The sequence below is a fragment of the Podarcis erhardii genome (genome assembly GCF_964252035.2).
Source record: "Podarcis erhardii genome assembly, chromosome: 10".
NCBI lineage: Eukaryota > Metazoa > Chordata > Lepidosauria > Squamata > Lacertidae > Podarcis > Podarcis erhardii.
The window spans coordinates 24,246,308-24,263,926 of record NC_138500.1 but is presented as its reverse complement, the minus strand read 5'-3'; the positions used below and the strand labels follow the sequence as shown (position 1 = coordinate 24,263,926).

The following is a 17,619-nucleotide window of genomic DNA, read 5'->3' as shown; positions in this document are numbered from 1 at the left end:
TAAGGTCACGGGAATGGAAGAGCAAATGAGAAGAGGAAACTCCGTTTGGCCTTGGTCTTCCTCCCTCACATGCTCCAGGGTGTAGCTGGGCACCCATGACTGTAGCTAAGCCATAGCAAGTGCAGGTGGCTCATTTCATCTATTTGAATTGTCATCACCATGCAGAACTAATAAACCACAAAACTGTGCTATTTCATATTAGCAGAGAAACTGACAGAAACTTTGTAATCTTGCTTACCTCTTACAAAGAGTTCTGTAGAGCATTTCTCATCACCAGCAGTCACATGATAGCGGGCATCATCTGTGAGCATGCAGTTGTTGACAAATAAGATTCTCTCATTACCTTTGTGCTCAAATATGTATCTGTTGGAAAATGGCAAAATAGCAAACGTGGAATTATGGCCAGGTTTCTAGGAATTGTACAGGGTTCTGTTGATCTAATAGAAGGGTAGGGTGGAGGGAAGAACCTATGCAACAGAATGTCTTAAAAAGGTGCCATGTATTTCTCCTACCTGTTTATACTTTCTGCCATGGAATTTTTAAAATTGATTTTTTATAATGAAATTTGCATGCCACTTTTATTTTTCTATGATCATTATTGCATTTTTAATGGTTTTTTATCTGTAAGCCACCCAGAAAAAAAATGTTATTGGGAGGCATAGAGGTGGTGTTATTTTTTTTTAAGCAAATAGCCTAAGCTTATGGTAGGGTTGTAACCATTGCTGCTAGTGGTGGTGTGGAATTTAACCATTTCCTTTCCTGCTACAGATTAGAGGAAAGCCCTCCACAAGTGTCAACAGGGGATTGACACACCCCAAAGCAAAAAGTTTCAGAAGAGAGATTTTCCCCAAGACCTATTGCAATTATTAATAGTTATAAGTCGTCATCCCTCCACCCCATGGCTTATTTCTTTTGCATTTTAACACCTGTATGTTAATGTATGTGGCCCTAAAACTATCAGAATACATTATTTCTAGGAAGCTGGGGAAGGATTATTGCAAACTACAAAGTTAAAGAGGCCCAAACAGAGCAGTCTCTGAAACCCTAGATTAGTGAAGATGGAAATAACCTGTAACAGGAGCCCAGGTTTCATTCCAGCACTCCTGTCATTTTTTCAGAAAGTACAATAATAGCTGGGGCAAAGGAGCCAACATTACTGGTAGGCCAGATGGCTCAAGGGATAGGTAATGGGATATGGAGCCTTTCACCTTGAGGTCATGGGTTCACATTGGTTTCAGGTCAGTAATGACCAAAGCTCATTAGCATCTAACAGCTGCTTGGTGGCCCGAAAAACGCAAAGTAGTATCTTCAGTTGATCTGGCTTCTTGAGAGAATGTACAGGCCTTGGGGAAGCAGGCAACGATTATGAACACAGACTCTACTCCAGTGACCCAAACTCCTCCTCACGACTTTTCTTCCTTTCTGTCCTAGGGGGCTCATTGTTCAGAGTGGCTGGCAATGGCAGAGGTGGAGAGAGTTCCTGGACACATCCAGTCCTCAGAAGCATCTCATCCTCCTGCCACAGGCTCTGCTTGTCAATATATAACAGACATGGATATACAAGTTTGCAATTTATACACCTGACAGTATATGTCAACAACATACTGCAGAATACACCTGCAATAAAACACCCAATTCTCTTAATTAAGGATATAAGAACTGAATATGAAACATTGTTTAAAGCTGCGTTTATGGGAATACTTACTTTCCACTTGGACGTATTTCTTGCCCATTTCTATACCACTTGAGTTCCACCGTTGGGTCAGCCAGCTCCACTGAAAATCTTACTCTACCTCCTTTATCCACTTGATATGCAGGATCCAGAATCTTAGCAAAAGCTGTTGGGTGATAAAAATGTTGAAGTGGAGACACACAGACAGAAAATATGTGGAATCCCATACCCTGTCATGAAACTTTACAATGTCTAAATGTGCCTTCATACTGTTGTTCAATGTGGATTGTAAGATTCCCATACCTCCATTGTCCAGACGACATTCTCCTTCATATCACAGACTTCCCACACTTTCATCTCCCTCAATCCAGATTTCCTCACACTCCATTTTGGAGCATCCCTGGCATGAGACAATCCAGAATGAGGTCAGAGAAAGTGTGGGAAGGCAGTGATTTGGAAGAGATTGTCATATGGACAATAGTGAATTAATGGAGATACCCATTAGGATAAGCCCTGAAAAATATGGAATAATCAGCCATTCTGCTTAAGGTGTTTCAAATGGCATATTGCTGTTTTTAAAATGTGTTATCTTGCTCTCAAATCCTAGAGTTAAAATAAACACAAATTCTGAGTTGTCTGACTCCCCAAAACTGTACTGTAGCTTTGCAGGTCATGAAGCCTAGTTACCATAACAGGCAACAGGGAGATAATTTAACAAGCCTGATTTCCCCAGGGAGAATTAAGCCATACTTGGCGAAACTCTTCATATGCCTCAACTGTTAAAAATATGACAAATTCCTTTGAAACTCCTGGTTCCTTGCTGTCATGGAGCTCCCTTTGTGCCCACGACAGGGTGAGGAGCAGGGAGAAGTAGGACTGAAAGCATCATTTGGCCAGTTGGGGTCAGCTTGTACCATGGCGGCACTAGCCAATCTACACTCACGGCCAATCAGAAAGCAGCACGTGGGAATGGGGAGGTGTGTCATTAGATCAGAGTGAACCAGAGGTTCTCCTTCCTGGTCTGCTCATTAAATGGTTGGGTCCTCCATGGACCCAGCCAATGCAAAGCCTGTGTGTGTGTGTGAATTCTTCACATGGCAAAATTGTTAAAAAGAGAATGGCTCTCTTTAGGAAAGAATTAGAGACCTTGTTATGAGGGCTGCAAGACTAATTCCTGTCTGCGAGAACCTTTTAGGAGGAAAAGTGTCACTTGTATTCCTTGGCAGATATGAAACAGCTTTTACTTGCTTCCCCTACCTGCACTTTTCTTTTCTTCCCTGCGGGTGCGCTTCAGACGTTTCAGCATGCCCCTCAGGTCAGTGATTCCATACTGAAAGGCAATTTTCTCATAGTCATTGGGGCTCGCACTCTTCAGGATCTCCCACACATCTACATCAGGCTCCTCAGGCTCCTGCTGCTTAACCTCCCTGATCAGAATAAGAGATGGGGGAGGAAAGGAGAGAAAAAAGAAAAGGTGTGCCAGAAGTTGGCGTCATGAAGAAGACACATGTGAATTCAACTCCCAGTGGGATATGTTGTTTTTGTTGTTTTAGATAAGACTAGTGATTTAAGTCAAAGGCTTAAGGGCGTGCCTGAGCTAACAAGGTTGGTTGTACAATCAAACGTCCTTATTCAAGAAGGGGAGAGAAGTAGCGGGATGTATACTTACCCCTGTCTTCAGAGGGTAACATTTTACAGATCTTGAGTTAGACTTTTGAATTCAAACCTGTGAGATTTCACCTGAAAGAAACTGGACTTCTGCACCAATCTATTGTTTTTCCATGTGTGGGCTTCAACTGATGGAAAGAAAACTGTGAGATGGATTTTGAAAAATATAATTTTTTAAAGGCCCGGGATTAACAGGAAGTAGCCTATTGGGTCAGGCCATAAACAAAGGAGGCATGTTGAGAATTTTACTATTAAAGTTTGTCTGATTATTAAGAAATATTGGCATGTCAGGGTAGCAGCTTACTGTGAACAGGCTGATTGCTCCTGCTTTTCTGCTCCCCACTAGTGAGTGGAAACAGGAAATAGTGTCCCCAAGTTAGTGTTAAATCCAAACCAGGGAGAGTGGTAATCCAAGCACAAACATTACCTTCAGTTCATGATCCCCAGTTCATATGTAACATTAATCTACTGATTGTGGTTTGTTGCTCCCACTTGTGGAGAGGAGCAAGTTGAGAGTGATCTGCATGTTCACTGGAACTATTAACCATGGTTTGCCATGATGTGTGAACATACCCACTGTCTCAAAAAGGAAATTTGTAAAAATTATCTGGTAGCTTAGGGCAACAAGTTGCAAAGGCACCAATGTTTCTTTCCTTAAACAATAACTGGTCTTTCCCCCACCCCATCAAAAATAACTTTTGCAATAGCAATGGGGAAATCTACAAGGAGAGTAGTTTTAATATGAGCCTTGCCTGCCACTTGGTCAGATTTTTAAGTGCTCCCAGAAATTTGTGAATGAAGATCAGTGTGTCCTAATACTTCAAGGTTACACCCCACCACACAAACCATGTAATTTCACTACAGAAGGCTTGAAAAATCCTCTTGGCATAAAGAGAAGTGGTCAGATGAAATCTCTTGAGGTTACTACAGCTCCCATGCTGTCTGGAAGTTGCACGCCAAAACATCTGGAGGATACCAGGTTGGCGAAGGATAATTTTCTCACTGTGAAAAGGTTGCCATGATTGGTAATGTCACCTGTCATTTTCACCTGAACTGGCTGCTCACACAGAGCACCATTCTCAAATGAATTATTTATCTCTGATCCAATACAAAAGCAATGTTAATAATGTGAAAATGAATGATAACCTTATGGTGAGACTACCACATGGAATATATTGAGCCTGTGTCTTAAACAGACTGATTTTAATTTGGTAGCAGTAAACATTAACAATAATAAAATGATGATGATGATGATGATGATGATGTAGGCAGTGTCTTTTTCATTTAAAAAAATGGAACCACTAAATTATTGGGGTGAGGAGGAATACTTTGCCTTACAGTAACATTTTATAAAGATCCTTGGCCATTTTTTGTAGATCCTAGCAAAATGTTCATATAATGTACTGATATGAATCAACTGTTGCGAATGGGTTTTATGGCATTAACAATATTATTTTAAGTGTCTGTAAGAGAATACACACTGTTAACATATTACGGGTGTGGCTTTATGATATGGCCTCTTATTTCACTTTTTTCATGTTTACAGTTTATAAAGGTCAGCTAAAAGGGTTAGGTAAAGGTACCCCTGCCCGTATGGGCCAGTCTTGACAGACTCTAGGGTTGTGCGCTCATCTCACTCTACAGGCCGGGAGCCAGCGCTGTCCGCAGACACTTCCGGGTCACGTGGCCAACGTGACAAGCTGCATGTGGCGAGCCAGCGCAGCACACGGAAACGCCGTTTACCTTCCCGCTAGTAAGCGGTCCCTATTTATCTACTTGCACTTTGACATGCTTTCGAACTGCTAGGTTGGCAGGCGCTGGGACCGAGCAACGGGAGCGCACCCCGCCGTGGGGATTCGAACCGCCAACCTGACAATCGGCAAGTCCTAGGCGCTGAGGTTTTACCCACAGTGCCACCTACTGCAAAATACTTCTGTGTCAATGAGATTCTACCTTTCCAAAGGTCATGGAAAAATGCAAACATATCCAAAAGCTGACATGCATTAAGGGGATGAATTCTCATTTTAATAGGCTGGTCATCCTAGCTGTGGCAACTCCTCTCAGTTGCACATGCATCAACAGGAACCAAGATGAGAATGTTCCCCTTTAACATTCATTAGGCAGTTGTTGAGAATGAGGATTGGTGCGTCCTGATTTTCAACCCATTATAAGAAATACTCATCCACCCTCTTCATTTACCTTGTTCAACTGAAGAACAAATCCTTGAAGAAACAAACTTATTCCTGAGGATGAAATGGCTGAGTGGATAATGGGCATGAGACATGTTGTTGTTGTTAGTCACTTTTCTCAAAGAGTGACCCTAAGTGACTTACATTCAAACCAATTAAGAACATCCAATAAAAATATAAAAACACAGCTTAACAGCTACAAGGCAAGACTTACAGAACCTGCAGAAACAGGCCGCAATGCCACCTTTCATCAATATGGATCTTTTATTCTATCTATCCTATTGTCTGTGGATCTTTTATCCCATCTTAGTGAATGTATTGTTAAATATATATTTTTTTAAAGGTCAGTTAAATACTTCAGTTTTCTTCTTTCTTGGAATTTCACTTTGTTTTTGCAGAAATGATCGTTCATTACATCCAAGCAGTTAAATCAAGCCACTTTCTGAAACTTATTGTTTTAGGGAATGACAGGCCCAAGTCCAGCTGTCACTGCGATTCAATGGATTAGCGTACCATTGACAGTTTAGATGCATTGCACCTGGTCATTAGATGTAAGACAAACTCTCAGCCTTCAGGAATGCAGTCATGTGTTCTAACTATTTGGCTGCTAGATGCTAACATAAGCTGCAATGTAAATCTGACATCCTTCCATGTAAATAGATTTGAGCTGAAGTCAATGTCATTCAAGAGGCTTAAGCAGTTTATATATTCCAGTGTATTTCAACCTAAAATCTGCAGAGTCAGCATGTATAATATGAGCATTCAGATTTTTCCTAAAGGGTTTACTGATGAAAAATTAAGTGCCTTCAGTACAGCCAGTGAAATAAAGTTTAGCATGACAAGAAGCAAATAAATGAGGAGTTGTTTAAGTAGCACTTATGGGAATTGTTCCATCAGTCTAAGCTTTATACCTTGCCAAACAGAATGATCCTTATTCCCCTTCCTTCCACAAGCTCTTCTGGGAATTCTCCTGAAAGCCAATCTTTTGGGTGGTAGGGCATGGGAGATGAGAAAGGGGAAAGCCATGTTGCACTAGTGGCTTTCACTAGTGGGACTCATCCTTCCCACAGTTACGTTTTCTTAAAGCAGTTAGGTGTAACTTAACTATGCTGTTTGTACAGCAGGATATGAAAACCTATTCTAATAAACATGATTTTAAGCAATGAAATGAAACAATATTTCTTAGCAATGAAATAAAGTAATCAGATTGTACTGAAAGTCTGATTTGCCCATTATCCACTCAAGAGTTACATTTCTATACATCTATATGCATACACACATATATATCCATATATAACACAACAAAATTAATGTAGCAATAATACTGATAATTCCACACTATTGCCAAATTCACTAAAACTTTTCCACACACAAGCTGTATATTAGTAGGAAACATCAATAGAAAATCAAACCAAGCCAATGCATTTCCATATGTAGATATAGATATATCTACTAGTATTAATATAAATATTACAATGCGTGCATGTCAAACTGAGGATCCTAGTTAGGGAAGAGAAAATAGAGATCTGGCAAGCATGAAATAGATTTTTAAAAAGTTTTGTTGTTGTTCAAATAGCATCTAAGCATTTACTTGGATCAACTTTTGAAACATGGTCAGTTCATGTTCTGAAAACCCATCTTCCTGAAGCCAAACTAAAATTGCATTTAAACACAGTGTGCAACTATATATCTTGTTTTTTCTTAAACTAAATACAGGCATGGGTGAGCCTGATCTTCACTGCAAAGGCAGTTACTGGAAAGGAGAGCCTTGACTCTAGTCAGTGATGCCTGCATGATAGACCTGGGAACTCACTCTATGATTCCTTGAATTCCATGGAAGAAACATGAGAAATAAATGTAAGAAATAACCTTGCAGCATCCTTTGCAATTAAATAATTGGTTAAATCATTTCGAAATTAATTTTGATTCCACCCTACATAAATGATATATTAATGGACTATTTGGTGAATTTTATCCATCTAAAAAAAGTTGCCTGCTTTTTCCCTGCTCTTGCTCAATGAACAAAGTTATTCTGGTCCAATCTTGTGACAATTAGATCCCCCCCCCACTCAATAAGCTTGATAGTTATTTCATTAAGCATACCCTTTTCCCTAGAGAAACTGCCATAGCCACGCGAGATTTCTCCCAGGCCACCTTGGCTATAGCAGGACCCTAGATTGCCTAGTGAATTCACACTAGGGCTCTTTGAAAATAGAAGAATATGATAATTTTAGGAATTCTGATAAGTGACAATAGGGTGACCTCCTAAGCCCTGGTGACCCAGCAAGAAGAATGACGTCCCTGTCACCTATTTATGAGCTTAGTATGTCATAGTGGTTGGGAGTGTTGGACAAAGACTGTGGAGATCCAGGTTCAAATCTCTCCTCAGCCACGAAGTTTATTGGGTGACTTTGGAACAGTCACTCTCATCCTAACCTATCCAACAGGCTGTTGTGAGGTTGAAGTGGGGAATGGGGAGGGTCATGTGTGCTGTTCTCAGCTCCTTAAGGGAAAGGTGGATGAAAATATAAATATAGAAACTTTTAGCAAGAAGCTATCTCAAAAAGGTGGTAGGGCAAATTTCATGCATCTGCAAAACTTGGTCCTATGTGGAGTGCCAGTGTTGTGCTGTTTTTGGGAGGGTTATATGTGCCTGCTTCTTGCAACACAAATATAGCTCTGCTTGATAGGTCTGAACAGGGCCTCAGTCTTGTAACCTAAAATGGGCAGAATTGTTCTTGAAGCCTCATGACTAGAACAGGGTACTGAAAACTGAAACCACATATAAAGGACAAGCAAATGTCTGAACACTTGCTCATATTGTTATTCATATCTGGGGATTTAAAGCGCAGCTAACAGCTTCTTGGATTATTTTGAATTTCAAAAAATGCTTCCATGTGCCCTCTGAAATGTTTCCAGTTTTATAATACACTATCAGATTCCACCCAGCAAGTTGCTTCCTAGCCCTACTAGACTTCTCATTTTAAGAGCCCACAGCATATGTGTTTTTCAGACACTTGATGAATGCATGCATTATCGGAGCTCAGTAAATCTTTTCACATCATTCCTTAGCAGAAAGAGGGTTATTTCAAGAGCCAAAAAAGCTGCAGTACATCTGTGGTCTGCATGCTTTGAAAACAAGTGTTCCAGAGTTCAGTTTTGTTATGGTTTTCTTTTCTTTCTCTTTCTCTCTCTTTCTTTCTTTATGTGGGGGGTGGGTGTAGAACAAAGATCAATTGTCTGAATTTCTCATCCCTAGATAGGACAGGGGTGGGGAAAACATGCAGGCACAAAACAAACACCAATATACAGTACTGACACCTGCCAGTATGACCTCATCCCATGTTATAATTTAGTGACACAGGAATGCTTCTCTGAGACACTCCTATGTCATTAAGTCACAATACGGGGCAGCAGCCTTAGAAAGTGTACAATATCCTAAGACTTTTGTGGTTTCTTGTCAACGTGCTAACAGAGTTGGCTTAACTATCAGCAAAAAAATTACCTTAAGAATTAAAAGTTTATAAACATCAATCAAAAGGAAATGATGGTAACATTTGGGGGGCGGGATTACACCTGACGCTTTCTGTTGTGCAAGCCTAACCCATTTCCAATCCACACCTTCTCACTTCATTGCTTGGTTCTCACCTACGTTTCAGGAGACCACTAAAGTCAAGTTCTCCTGCATCCTCTTGTCCTTCACCGCTGTTATTAATAAAAAAAATCAAAATCAAACCTTTGTTTAATACCCAGAGAGTTGGACAACACACATTGCATACACTCTAGATGCCCTACGAACGCAATCAATATAGAGACACGCAAGTAAGAAGATTACATCAACACAAACTTGTATTCTTTTTCACAGGATTTACAACTCCCATTAACAAGCACTTGTGAAAAATGAACACAAAGGTTTGCATTGCACTTGTGACACTTGTTCAGGCAAATTCTTGTAAATCTGCAAATTTGCCTAAATTTGTGTTCCTGTAACACAAATGTGTTTCAAACAGAGTCGGCACAAAGAGCTTTGTTTTTTTACTTCTACCAAGTGCCTACTGAAACAAAACAAAGGGCTTGTGCTGAACTCAGTTGCATATGTAAAACAAAGATGTGCATTGTTGTTTATGCTGCATAGAACAATGCACAACCATGTAAAAATATCCAGTAGTAAAGTTTCATTTAAACTTGTCAGCAAGGGGGAAATTTGGAGAACCTATCCATTGAGTGCACACAGTGTGTTGTATGATGTTAAAGATGAGATGGGGTGGGTTTAAAAATGTGGATTTCTTTCTAGAATGTTGAGCAATAACAATATAATTGCAATACTTATAGACAGGAGTTAATATACTTTGCAGAGACTTAAGAGTTCCCTGGGCACTGGCATCCTGATAATCTAATCTTTGGGGAGAGAAGAGCAGGTTACCGTAAGTAGAAGATTCCTAGCCCCATTTTTGTCTGGTAGCATAATAAGTGGGAAAATGTAGGTAGTAGCCTGGCTTGCACATGGTTCTACATCATGCTTTGTTCAGCCAAGGTGTAGTTTGTTCGAACCCAGCTCAGCACCGTAGTTGAGATGACAACAAACCACAATGTGAAGACATGGTTTGTTGTTGGCTTACAAACAATTGCTTGTTTTAACCTTAGTTTGACATTGTGTCTGAATATGACAGCCTGCTTAACCATAGTTTGTTTGACCACTCCATCCCAGATGCTCTTCAAAACTACAAAGGCACAAATCTAGAGCAGCTGGAAAACAAACCAAGCTTTGGTGAAACAAGCTATGACTGGCTTGCTCATCAGTGAGAGGATGCATCACTCATTGAACAAACCATGGCTTAGCATTATGTAGGAACAGGGCCACTGACTAATGAAGAAAGAAAACAAGAGCTGGGAAGGGTTTTCAGTCAGGGAATGGGGCAACAGTGGCCTGCACAATACTCTTTTCGTGTCCCATAGCTATACTTGTCTTTCCCCTGAACACTATTGCCTGTCTAACCCCCATCTCTATTCTGTTCCTTCCCTCCATTCCCATTTGTCACTCCTTCCTTTGCTAAAACAAAACAAGCACCAAATTCTCTAACATTAATCTTGGAAGGAGAGCAAATGAGTTAAGTTACTTGATTTGTCTCATTTATTCTGAAATCAGGATTTGGGGATATCCTGGAACAGAACCCAATTTGAGAGGGGGAGGATGGATGTTAGCTGAACAGGGTGGATAGTGGTCGATACTGACCCCCAAGAAGTTCAGGTGCTCAACTAGCTTTCTGCAATTACCTAGGGTCTGATGCCGTAATATTGATTTATTAGTACAGTGGAAAGCATTAACATATAGGAGAAATAATATTTAACCAGAAACTTTTAAAATAACTAGGGCATCAATACATTTACAATACATATGCTTAGATCTTGTCTGTAATTTGCCAGGCTCCCGGTCTTCTTATCTTTCAGCAGATGGAAAAGACTTTAAAATATAAATAAAATAATATAATAAGGAATGACCTACTATTTTATGATGTCTCTACTGATGTTTTATGATTGCTTTGCACCTGACTTTTATCTGGCTGAATCACTGCAGCATACTGGGGTGGGGAGGGCCACAGTGAGTTTGCCCCAAGGCAAACGCACCAGAGGAACGGCTGGCTGTGTTTGGACATAAACACCAAACCACAGAGCAGTACTACAGGAACAAGCCTAGCTGATCTAGGCTTGTGCACTCCCTCCCTCTCCTCTCATGCTGCAAAATCAGAAGCTTTCACTTTCGTATTCAAATTACAGCAAATCAGTTTGCTTTGTCCAAACTGTGGACAGGATTACGGTAATTGATTATGGTTTAATATAAGGAGTCGGCATTATAAATCCTGGGCTGAAGTTGGTTTGTCTCTGTAAATTATAGTTAACACTAACCACAGTTTGTCTGGGTTTAGGTATAAATATTGCTAGTTGAAAATGGAAGTGAAACCTTCCCATTTCCTCCTGGCTAGGAGGCGGAACGCGGGAGCAGGTATAGCAAGCCCTAGTTTAGTGTTACATGGGGGACCAGGCCACTGTCTCTGCTTTAATTACTGTTGATTCTCGTTCGTAGTGCAATTTCATATTGTGATTTTGTTTTACTTTATGGCTTTGATTTCTTTTTGAAATGGCAACCCACCTTGGTTCTTATTTTTATTAGAAAAGTAGGACATAAGCAATAAAGAAAACTAAAGATTTTCCACATTCTTCCCTTTCAACCATTCTGTCTCCTTCCTTCCCTCTGTTGTTTCTAATGTAAGGTACTTTAGAGGAGGGTCCTATCCATTTAGCCAATGTCAATCCATAAGGCACAGTATAAATAATAAACAACAGCATTTCATTGAATATAAACGTTCAGTAGTCCTATCCGAGTTTTCAGATATTCATCAATTTTTTTCTGGCGTTGTCAACATTCAAAGAATTTCACTGCTCACAGTAACATACATATTATGACTACTACATGGTGAGTGTTTTACATTGTGGAAGCTGTTATCTCATGGTGAGACATCTGTGGGCAGCAACTGATAAGATGCATGGGTTTTTTGTGACATCTGTAGTAGAATGATGAAAACTTCTGCTTTGTTAACATATATGAACAGTTTCCCTTGTGGAAACATGGAGCAAGTAAGAACAACCTCCACATAACAACAATAATGTGTAAACCAATTATAGGTTACAGAAAATGGAGTAGCCATTTTAACTTCTCGGCAGTGGGCAGGAGAGAGTATCTCAAAAGCACAGACATTCTCCTTTATGACATATACTCTGCTTTCAATTTAGTGTGCCATTTCTAAAGCTTGTTATTTCGGCTTTTATTTCAGTTCATTCTGGCTGTGTTTTTCCAACCAGCTTGATTTCCAGAGGTATTTCAGGGCATGTGCTGCTTTCACCACCTATAATTGAATAACTTTCCAAGATAACTACTTGAAGTTACCTTCTTTTGAATGCAGACCGGATATCGATTGATGGTGCAGATGAAGTTTCTATATATATAAAAAAGAAAATGAGAAAAGTGGTTTCTGTAATTTATGAAGGATATTGAATGGCTACAACTAAGGCAAGAACAAAACTATGTTCCATTTTGTGGATTAATTTAAAGAACTTTTATACTGTACTGGAATAGGAGCAATCCTAATATGTGCCCACAGATATTATCACCACAGTGTTAAATGTTTGGTTTATAAAATACAATCTCAACAAGTCTTTTAGATGTTCTGTTTTAATGTAGGGAGGTATGATTTTATGTATATATTGCATTTTCTACATATTTCTTAAAACTTTCAAATAAAGATCCTTTACTCTGGTATTTAATACAGTATTTCTATTTCTGATCTCGTTAGCCTTTTTTAACGCATATGTGCGTGGATTTTAGGGTGGTGATAATGCACTACAACTTGATGCTTTAGAGCAAAGGAATACACAAGAAGAGGAAATCCCAAATGAACACTAGATGTAATTTGATTTCACCTGGAAGGAGCTTCTTTTTATTAAAGCTAAAAATAGCAGTGGAACAAGGAAGAAACAATAGCATGGCATGATTAGAAAAACCAAGTAAATAACTTCTAAGCGTTAAGCTCTGGGCATCACTTAAAATTTCCTTCATCCCCAAAGAAAATACAACTTCTGATTCAGTTCAGTAAGAGATCTGAATATGGTCAATAACATGGAGTTGAATTTCACCCAGTGTAAATTAGACATGTAATCAGATAAAACAATTCACTTCTATAGAAAGTTTATGCACGCAGACAGGCTGGCTCCTTGCCTACAAGCTACTGAATGCACACAGACTTTGAGGCTTGTCTGGTTAATTGGCAGTCAGCTGCTGGACATTCCATTAATTGTGTCCTGCCTCCCTGTCTGATTAATGAGCACTCTGACCTTGGTAATTTGGTAGGCTTGTTTTCCTAGGATGAACATCTATTGGGTTAGCTGCCAGATTGCTGCAAGGCTGGGATATTTGGAAAGCTTGCCTAGATGTGTCTGGCAGCTGAAGCCACAGGGCCAGGTGACCAGGCTTTAGGACCCAACAGTAACATTTTGAGGGACAGAGAAGGTCCTTTGCACTTGGATAGGCTTTGTTTTTGTCTTAGTACACAAATAAAGGAAATGTTAATGCCAGTCCCATGGGATCAATGAGACTGCACACATTTGCAAATGTAAAGGTGCTTGACATATATTAAGCCTTGCATTTACAATTACAATGGCTGCTTTATTTCCCAGACTTAGAAGCCTAGTCCTTCAAAAGCTTCTCAGAGGGTGAAAGTCATCACCACAGCTTTAAAATCCCACTAGATGGAGATATGGAATCCACTGTGATGCTGATGCTGCTGTTTCTCAGGTTCCGACAGCTGACCTATCTGGGGCCAAGTCATTCTGGAATAAATTCATTAACTATGAACACTGAAATTTGGAATCCCCTGCAAACTGGTGCCAAGGTTTTGCAGTTATTCTGCAGTGCAAACTGCGTTTTACAGCAGCACCCCCAAACTGAGTAATTGATAAACAGCTCAGTGGGTAGATCATGAGCCCCTTAATCTCAGGGTTGTTGGGCAAAATATTCTTGCGTTGCATGAAGTTGGACTAGATGACCCTCATGGTCCCTTCCAACTCTACAGTTCTATGAAACCAGGGGGAATAGCTATCACCCCACCATTGTCTGAGTCTCTCTAAACCTCTGCCAAAAAAATTCCATAATTTTAGACCTCCCTTTACTTTGGTGGTTCTATGGTACTAAATGTCCATCCTGCAAAAAGGAGGGTCATTATACTTCACTATGCAAACTCTTTCCATTTGTAAACAAATGTTCATCTACAGCAGATACTTCAACTGTGTGTATAGATCTTACATGCAGGAGGGCATAACTTAATATTGACCAATGCCCCACTCACATGGCCATGTCTGTGTAGGCACTGCTGCTTATGTGGTCAGGGGAGATTTTATGAGTCCTGTGCTCATATCCACATATCTATACATCGAATATACACATGGGGATTAAATAGACCACAATCTATAGTTAATCTAACTTGGAGTGGCAGTGGCCGACAGTTATTGTGGATCTCTGAAAGAACAGATTGAGCCGTTAGTTGTAGGAACAGTCTAGAATAGATACTAAGTGAGGTCTATCCAGCTTTGCTCTCCGCTTGTTTCAAACCCATTAGAAAGAGCTGTCCATGTTCTTGGCCTGTTCACATGAATAAACTGTGCAACTGTGCACAGTTTCGTCAACTCCTCCTCTGTCAAAGTGAACAGGACAGAGTTGAAGAGTGTTTAGGACTTTTGTGGCTCTATATACTCATCCTGCAAAAAAAACGATCATTATACCTCATGATGAAAGCCCTTCCTGCCTGTAACCAAATACACACACCCCATATGCACACTCTGGTACCATAAGATCTGCCAGCGTTGCATTTCATTCTCTTCTCTGCAAAGATTTATAAAGTTGCTTTCCAACTGAGTGTGGGACAGTGATATTCCAGGAACTTAATATTCTCTCTTTCTCTCTCTCTCTCTCTGAGCCTCATGATGGGTTTGTAGCAGGCAAATTCCTTGCTAAGCCTGAGGTGAGGTGAAGGGGAGTCCTTTCTTTGACCTACGTCATGGACAAATTTGTAGAGTCTTGAGCTGTCATCACTGCCATATAAATTTTATTCCAAATATAAACTGCAAGCTTCAGCAAGCTTCTCAAATAATTGCTTCGAGAACTTAATGTGATTTCATTGACTCAAAGCATCTTCTGAGTCATTTGTAGCCTGCTGGAGCTCTGTGAAAGTGCCAAGTTGCTTTAAAGCAGAGATTACATAAATTCACAGAGGATAAGTATTTCCGGGGGGGGGGGGTATTAGCCATAATGGCTATATGAAACCTCTATATTCATAGGCAGTGCTGTATACAGCAGCAACCTCTGGGGTGGGGGTGGCTACTGCCTTGTGGACTTCCTAGAGGCATCTGGTAGGTCACTGTGGGAAACAGTGGATGATATCCAATGATGCACCAATTGGGTCCTGCTGGTACAATGAGACTCCCTCTATTCCACTCCCCCCAAATCTGCTCTGGCAGGTTCCCCAGTTTTGAGGGTGCATGGAGGAGACAGGAGAGAAACATGAAGTTCTGTTGCACTCACTGAAGTCCCTTGCTGTAGTGTGGGATAGAACCCAGTGGGCTTTGATCAAATTCAGCAGGGTTCATATTCTTATGGTGAGAATTCTCTATCAGTGGTCCTTTGAACCCCTTCCTTCTCAAAGCTACACATCCCAGCACTCCCTAGTGAACAGAAACAGCAGAATATATCTTCACCTCAATTTTTGTCCTAGCATGCCTCAACTTAATGTCCTCCAGATGCTCTCATTTCTAGGTAGACATAAACCCAGGCTCATCTCAATAATGCGAAGTCCAAGAGAAGCCCATAATGGATAGAGCCCAGAGCACATCAGCAGAATTCTCTTCTCACTGACACATTTCAGCCTCCACAAGTCTTTCTTCCAAGACAGTCCCAAGATTATATCACTAACTGCTCATGTTTGCATCAAAATAATTAACACAACTCTAAATGAGCTGACGTTGAGATAAAAATAAGAAAAAGGAGCCTGAAACCTATAGACACCTTTCAGGGGGCCTCTGAAGCATGCTTAGATATAGGCATGAGGAGTTCAGATAAACATGACCTCAAATTATGTTATAAATTTTGTGTTAAAGAAAGAAAACATAAAAGGGATCCTTACCATGGACTTCCAGATCAAAAGAGCAACTATCAACCTTATCCTTATACGTTACTTCACACCTATAATTTCCTGCATAGTTTTCCTTAGCTTTAATGATTTGCATCTCAAATGTGTACATCTGAAATCCAAACATACAGTGCAATTGTTAAATTAAATTCAGGGAAATTCTCAGCTGCTGAAAACACATTCATACACATATATCTACAAACATTATATCCTATTTCCTAGGATTAAAGATGAGTGGATGTTACTACTGTCTTTACTTTTGCACAACTTTTAGCCATAATTCTATTCTGCTCCCACATTCTGCTCTGTGGTTTTTAAAGCTGTTGAGTCATCTGTTGTAACTTTTGTCACAGCAATAAGCCCACAACAAAAATTCTAATTTTAAAAAAATCCTATTGGAATACAAATTTCAAAAACCTATTTAAATGTGTATTTTCTTTCAAAATATATATTTAAATGCAAATATTGATATGCTTAAGCTGTTGAGAACTGTGCTTCAGTATTTGCAGAAATGGAAAAACAGTGGTAACCTAAGTTTGAACCTACACATTAGTCCAAGAAGGATGGGTTGTTGCTGCAAACCACAGGAGGGCAGAACGCTTCTGTGCTGGGGTCTTGCTTTTGGGTTTCCCACAGACATCTGGTTGACCACTCAAAGAACAGGATGCTGGACTAGGCAGGCCATTGGTCAGATTCAGCAAGCTCATCTTATATTCTTATGGTTTCGATAATTTCATACAAGAATCCACAGAGGTCAAATTCCTCAGGTATTTCTATTTAGGGAAGGACACTTAGCCATGCTGAAAGGTAATCAGGGGCTTGAATTGGGATGTTCCTGCTTCTTTGTACATTTACAAGGCAATTCTGCACATGCCTATTCAGAATTAAGCCTTTTTTCAATAGGATTTGAGATTGCAGTGTTAATGATGTCAGAGGCTGAACTCTTTTTACATTTAATTTTTATTCAGTATCAAACAATCCCTGCATGACATTGGCAGGGAGGAAGAAGTGGAGCAGGACCACAGGATTTGGGGGAGCTGAGCCCGCTCCTTGAAAAATGGAAGTCTGAAGTCCCTCAGCCCCCACCACATGAAATGCCTGCTAGACATCAAACTGTTCAACCACCAAATTTCATAGCAGGAGAAAATACAAGCCCTAGGTGGAATCCAATTGTGGGCTAACACAATTGTTCCATCATCACAAACATTTCTGCTTGCCAGGTGGAATGATCTCTCCTCTACTGCTGTTCTAAGGGGTTCTCCTGACTCCCTACAGCAGGGAAAGGCATGGGGAGCACACAAGGGGAGAAGAGGGCACAAGTCCCATTGCACCAGTGAGAGTCCTTGAACTGGCATGT

The 17,619-nt window shown here is 40.2% G+C and overlaps 1 protein-coding gene across 11 annotated transcripts in view; it reads right to left on the bottom strand.

The window, feature by feature from the left end:
• MYBPC1 (myosin binding protein C1) overlaps positions 1-17,619 on the bottom strand; it is a 96,082-nt gene that overhangs the window by 44,368 nt on the left and 34,095 nt on the right. For all 11 annotated transcript variants that reach the window (XM_081878800.1, XM_081878805.1, XM_081878797.1 and 8 more), the window contains 6 exons: positions 16,257-16,374; positions 12,473-12,521; positions 9,178-9,234; positions 2,930-3,099; positions 1,706-1,838; positions 239-363 (listed from right to left, as the gene is read on the bottom strand). In XM_081878800.1, coding sequence (XP_081734926.1) covers positions 239-363; positions 1,706-1,838; positions 2,930-3,099; positions 9,178-9,234; positions 12,473-12,521; positions 16,257-16,374 — 652 coding nt within the window. The remainder of the gene's footprint in view (positions 1-238; positions 364-1,705; positions 1,839-2,929; positions 3,100-9,177; positions 9,235-12,472; positions 12,522-16,256; positions 16,375-17,619) is intronic.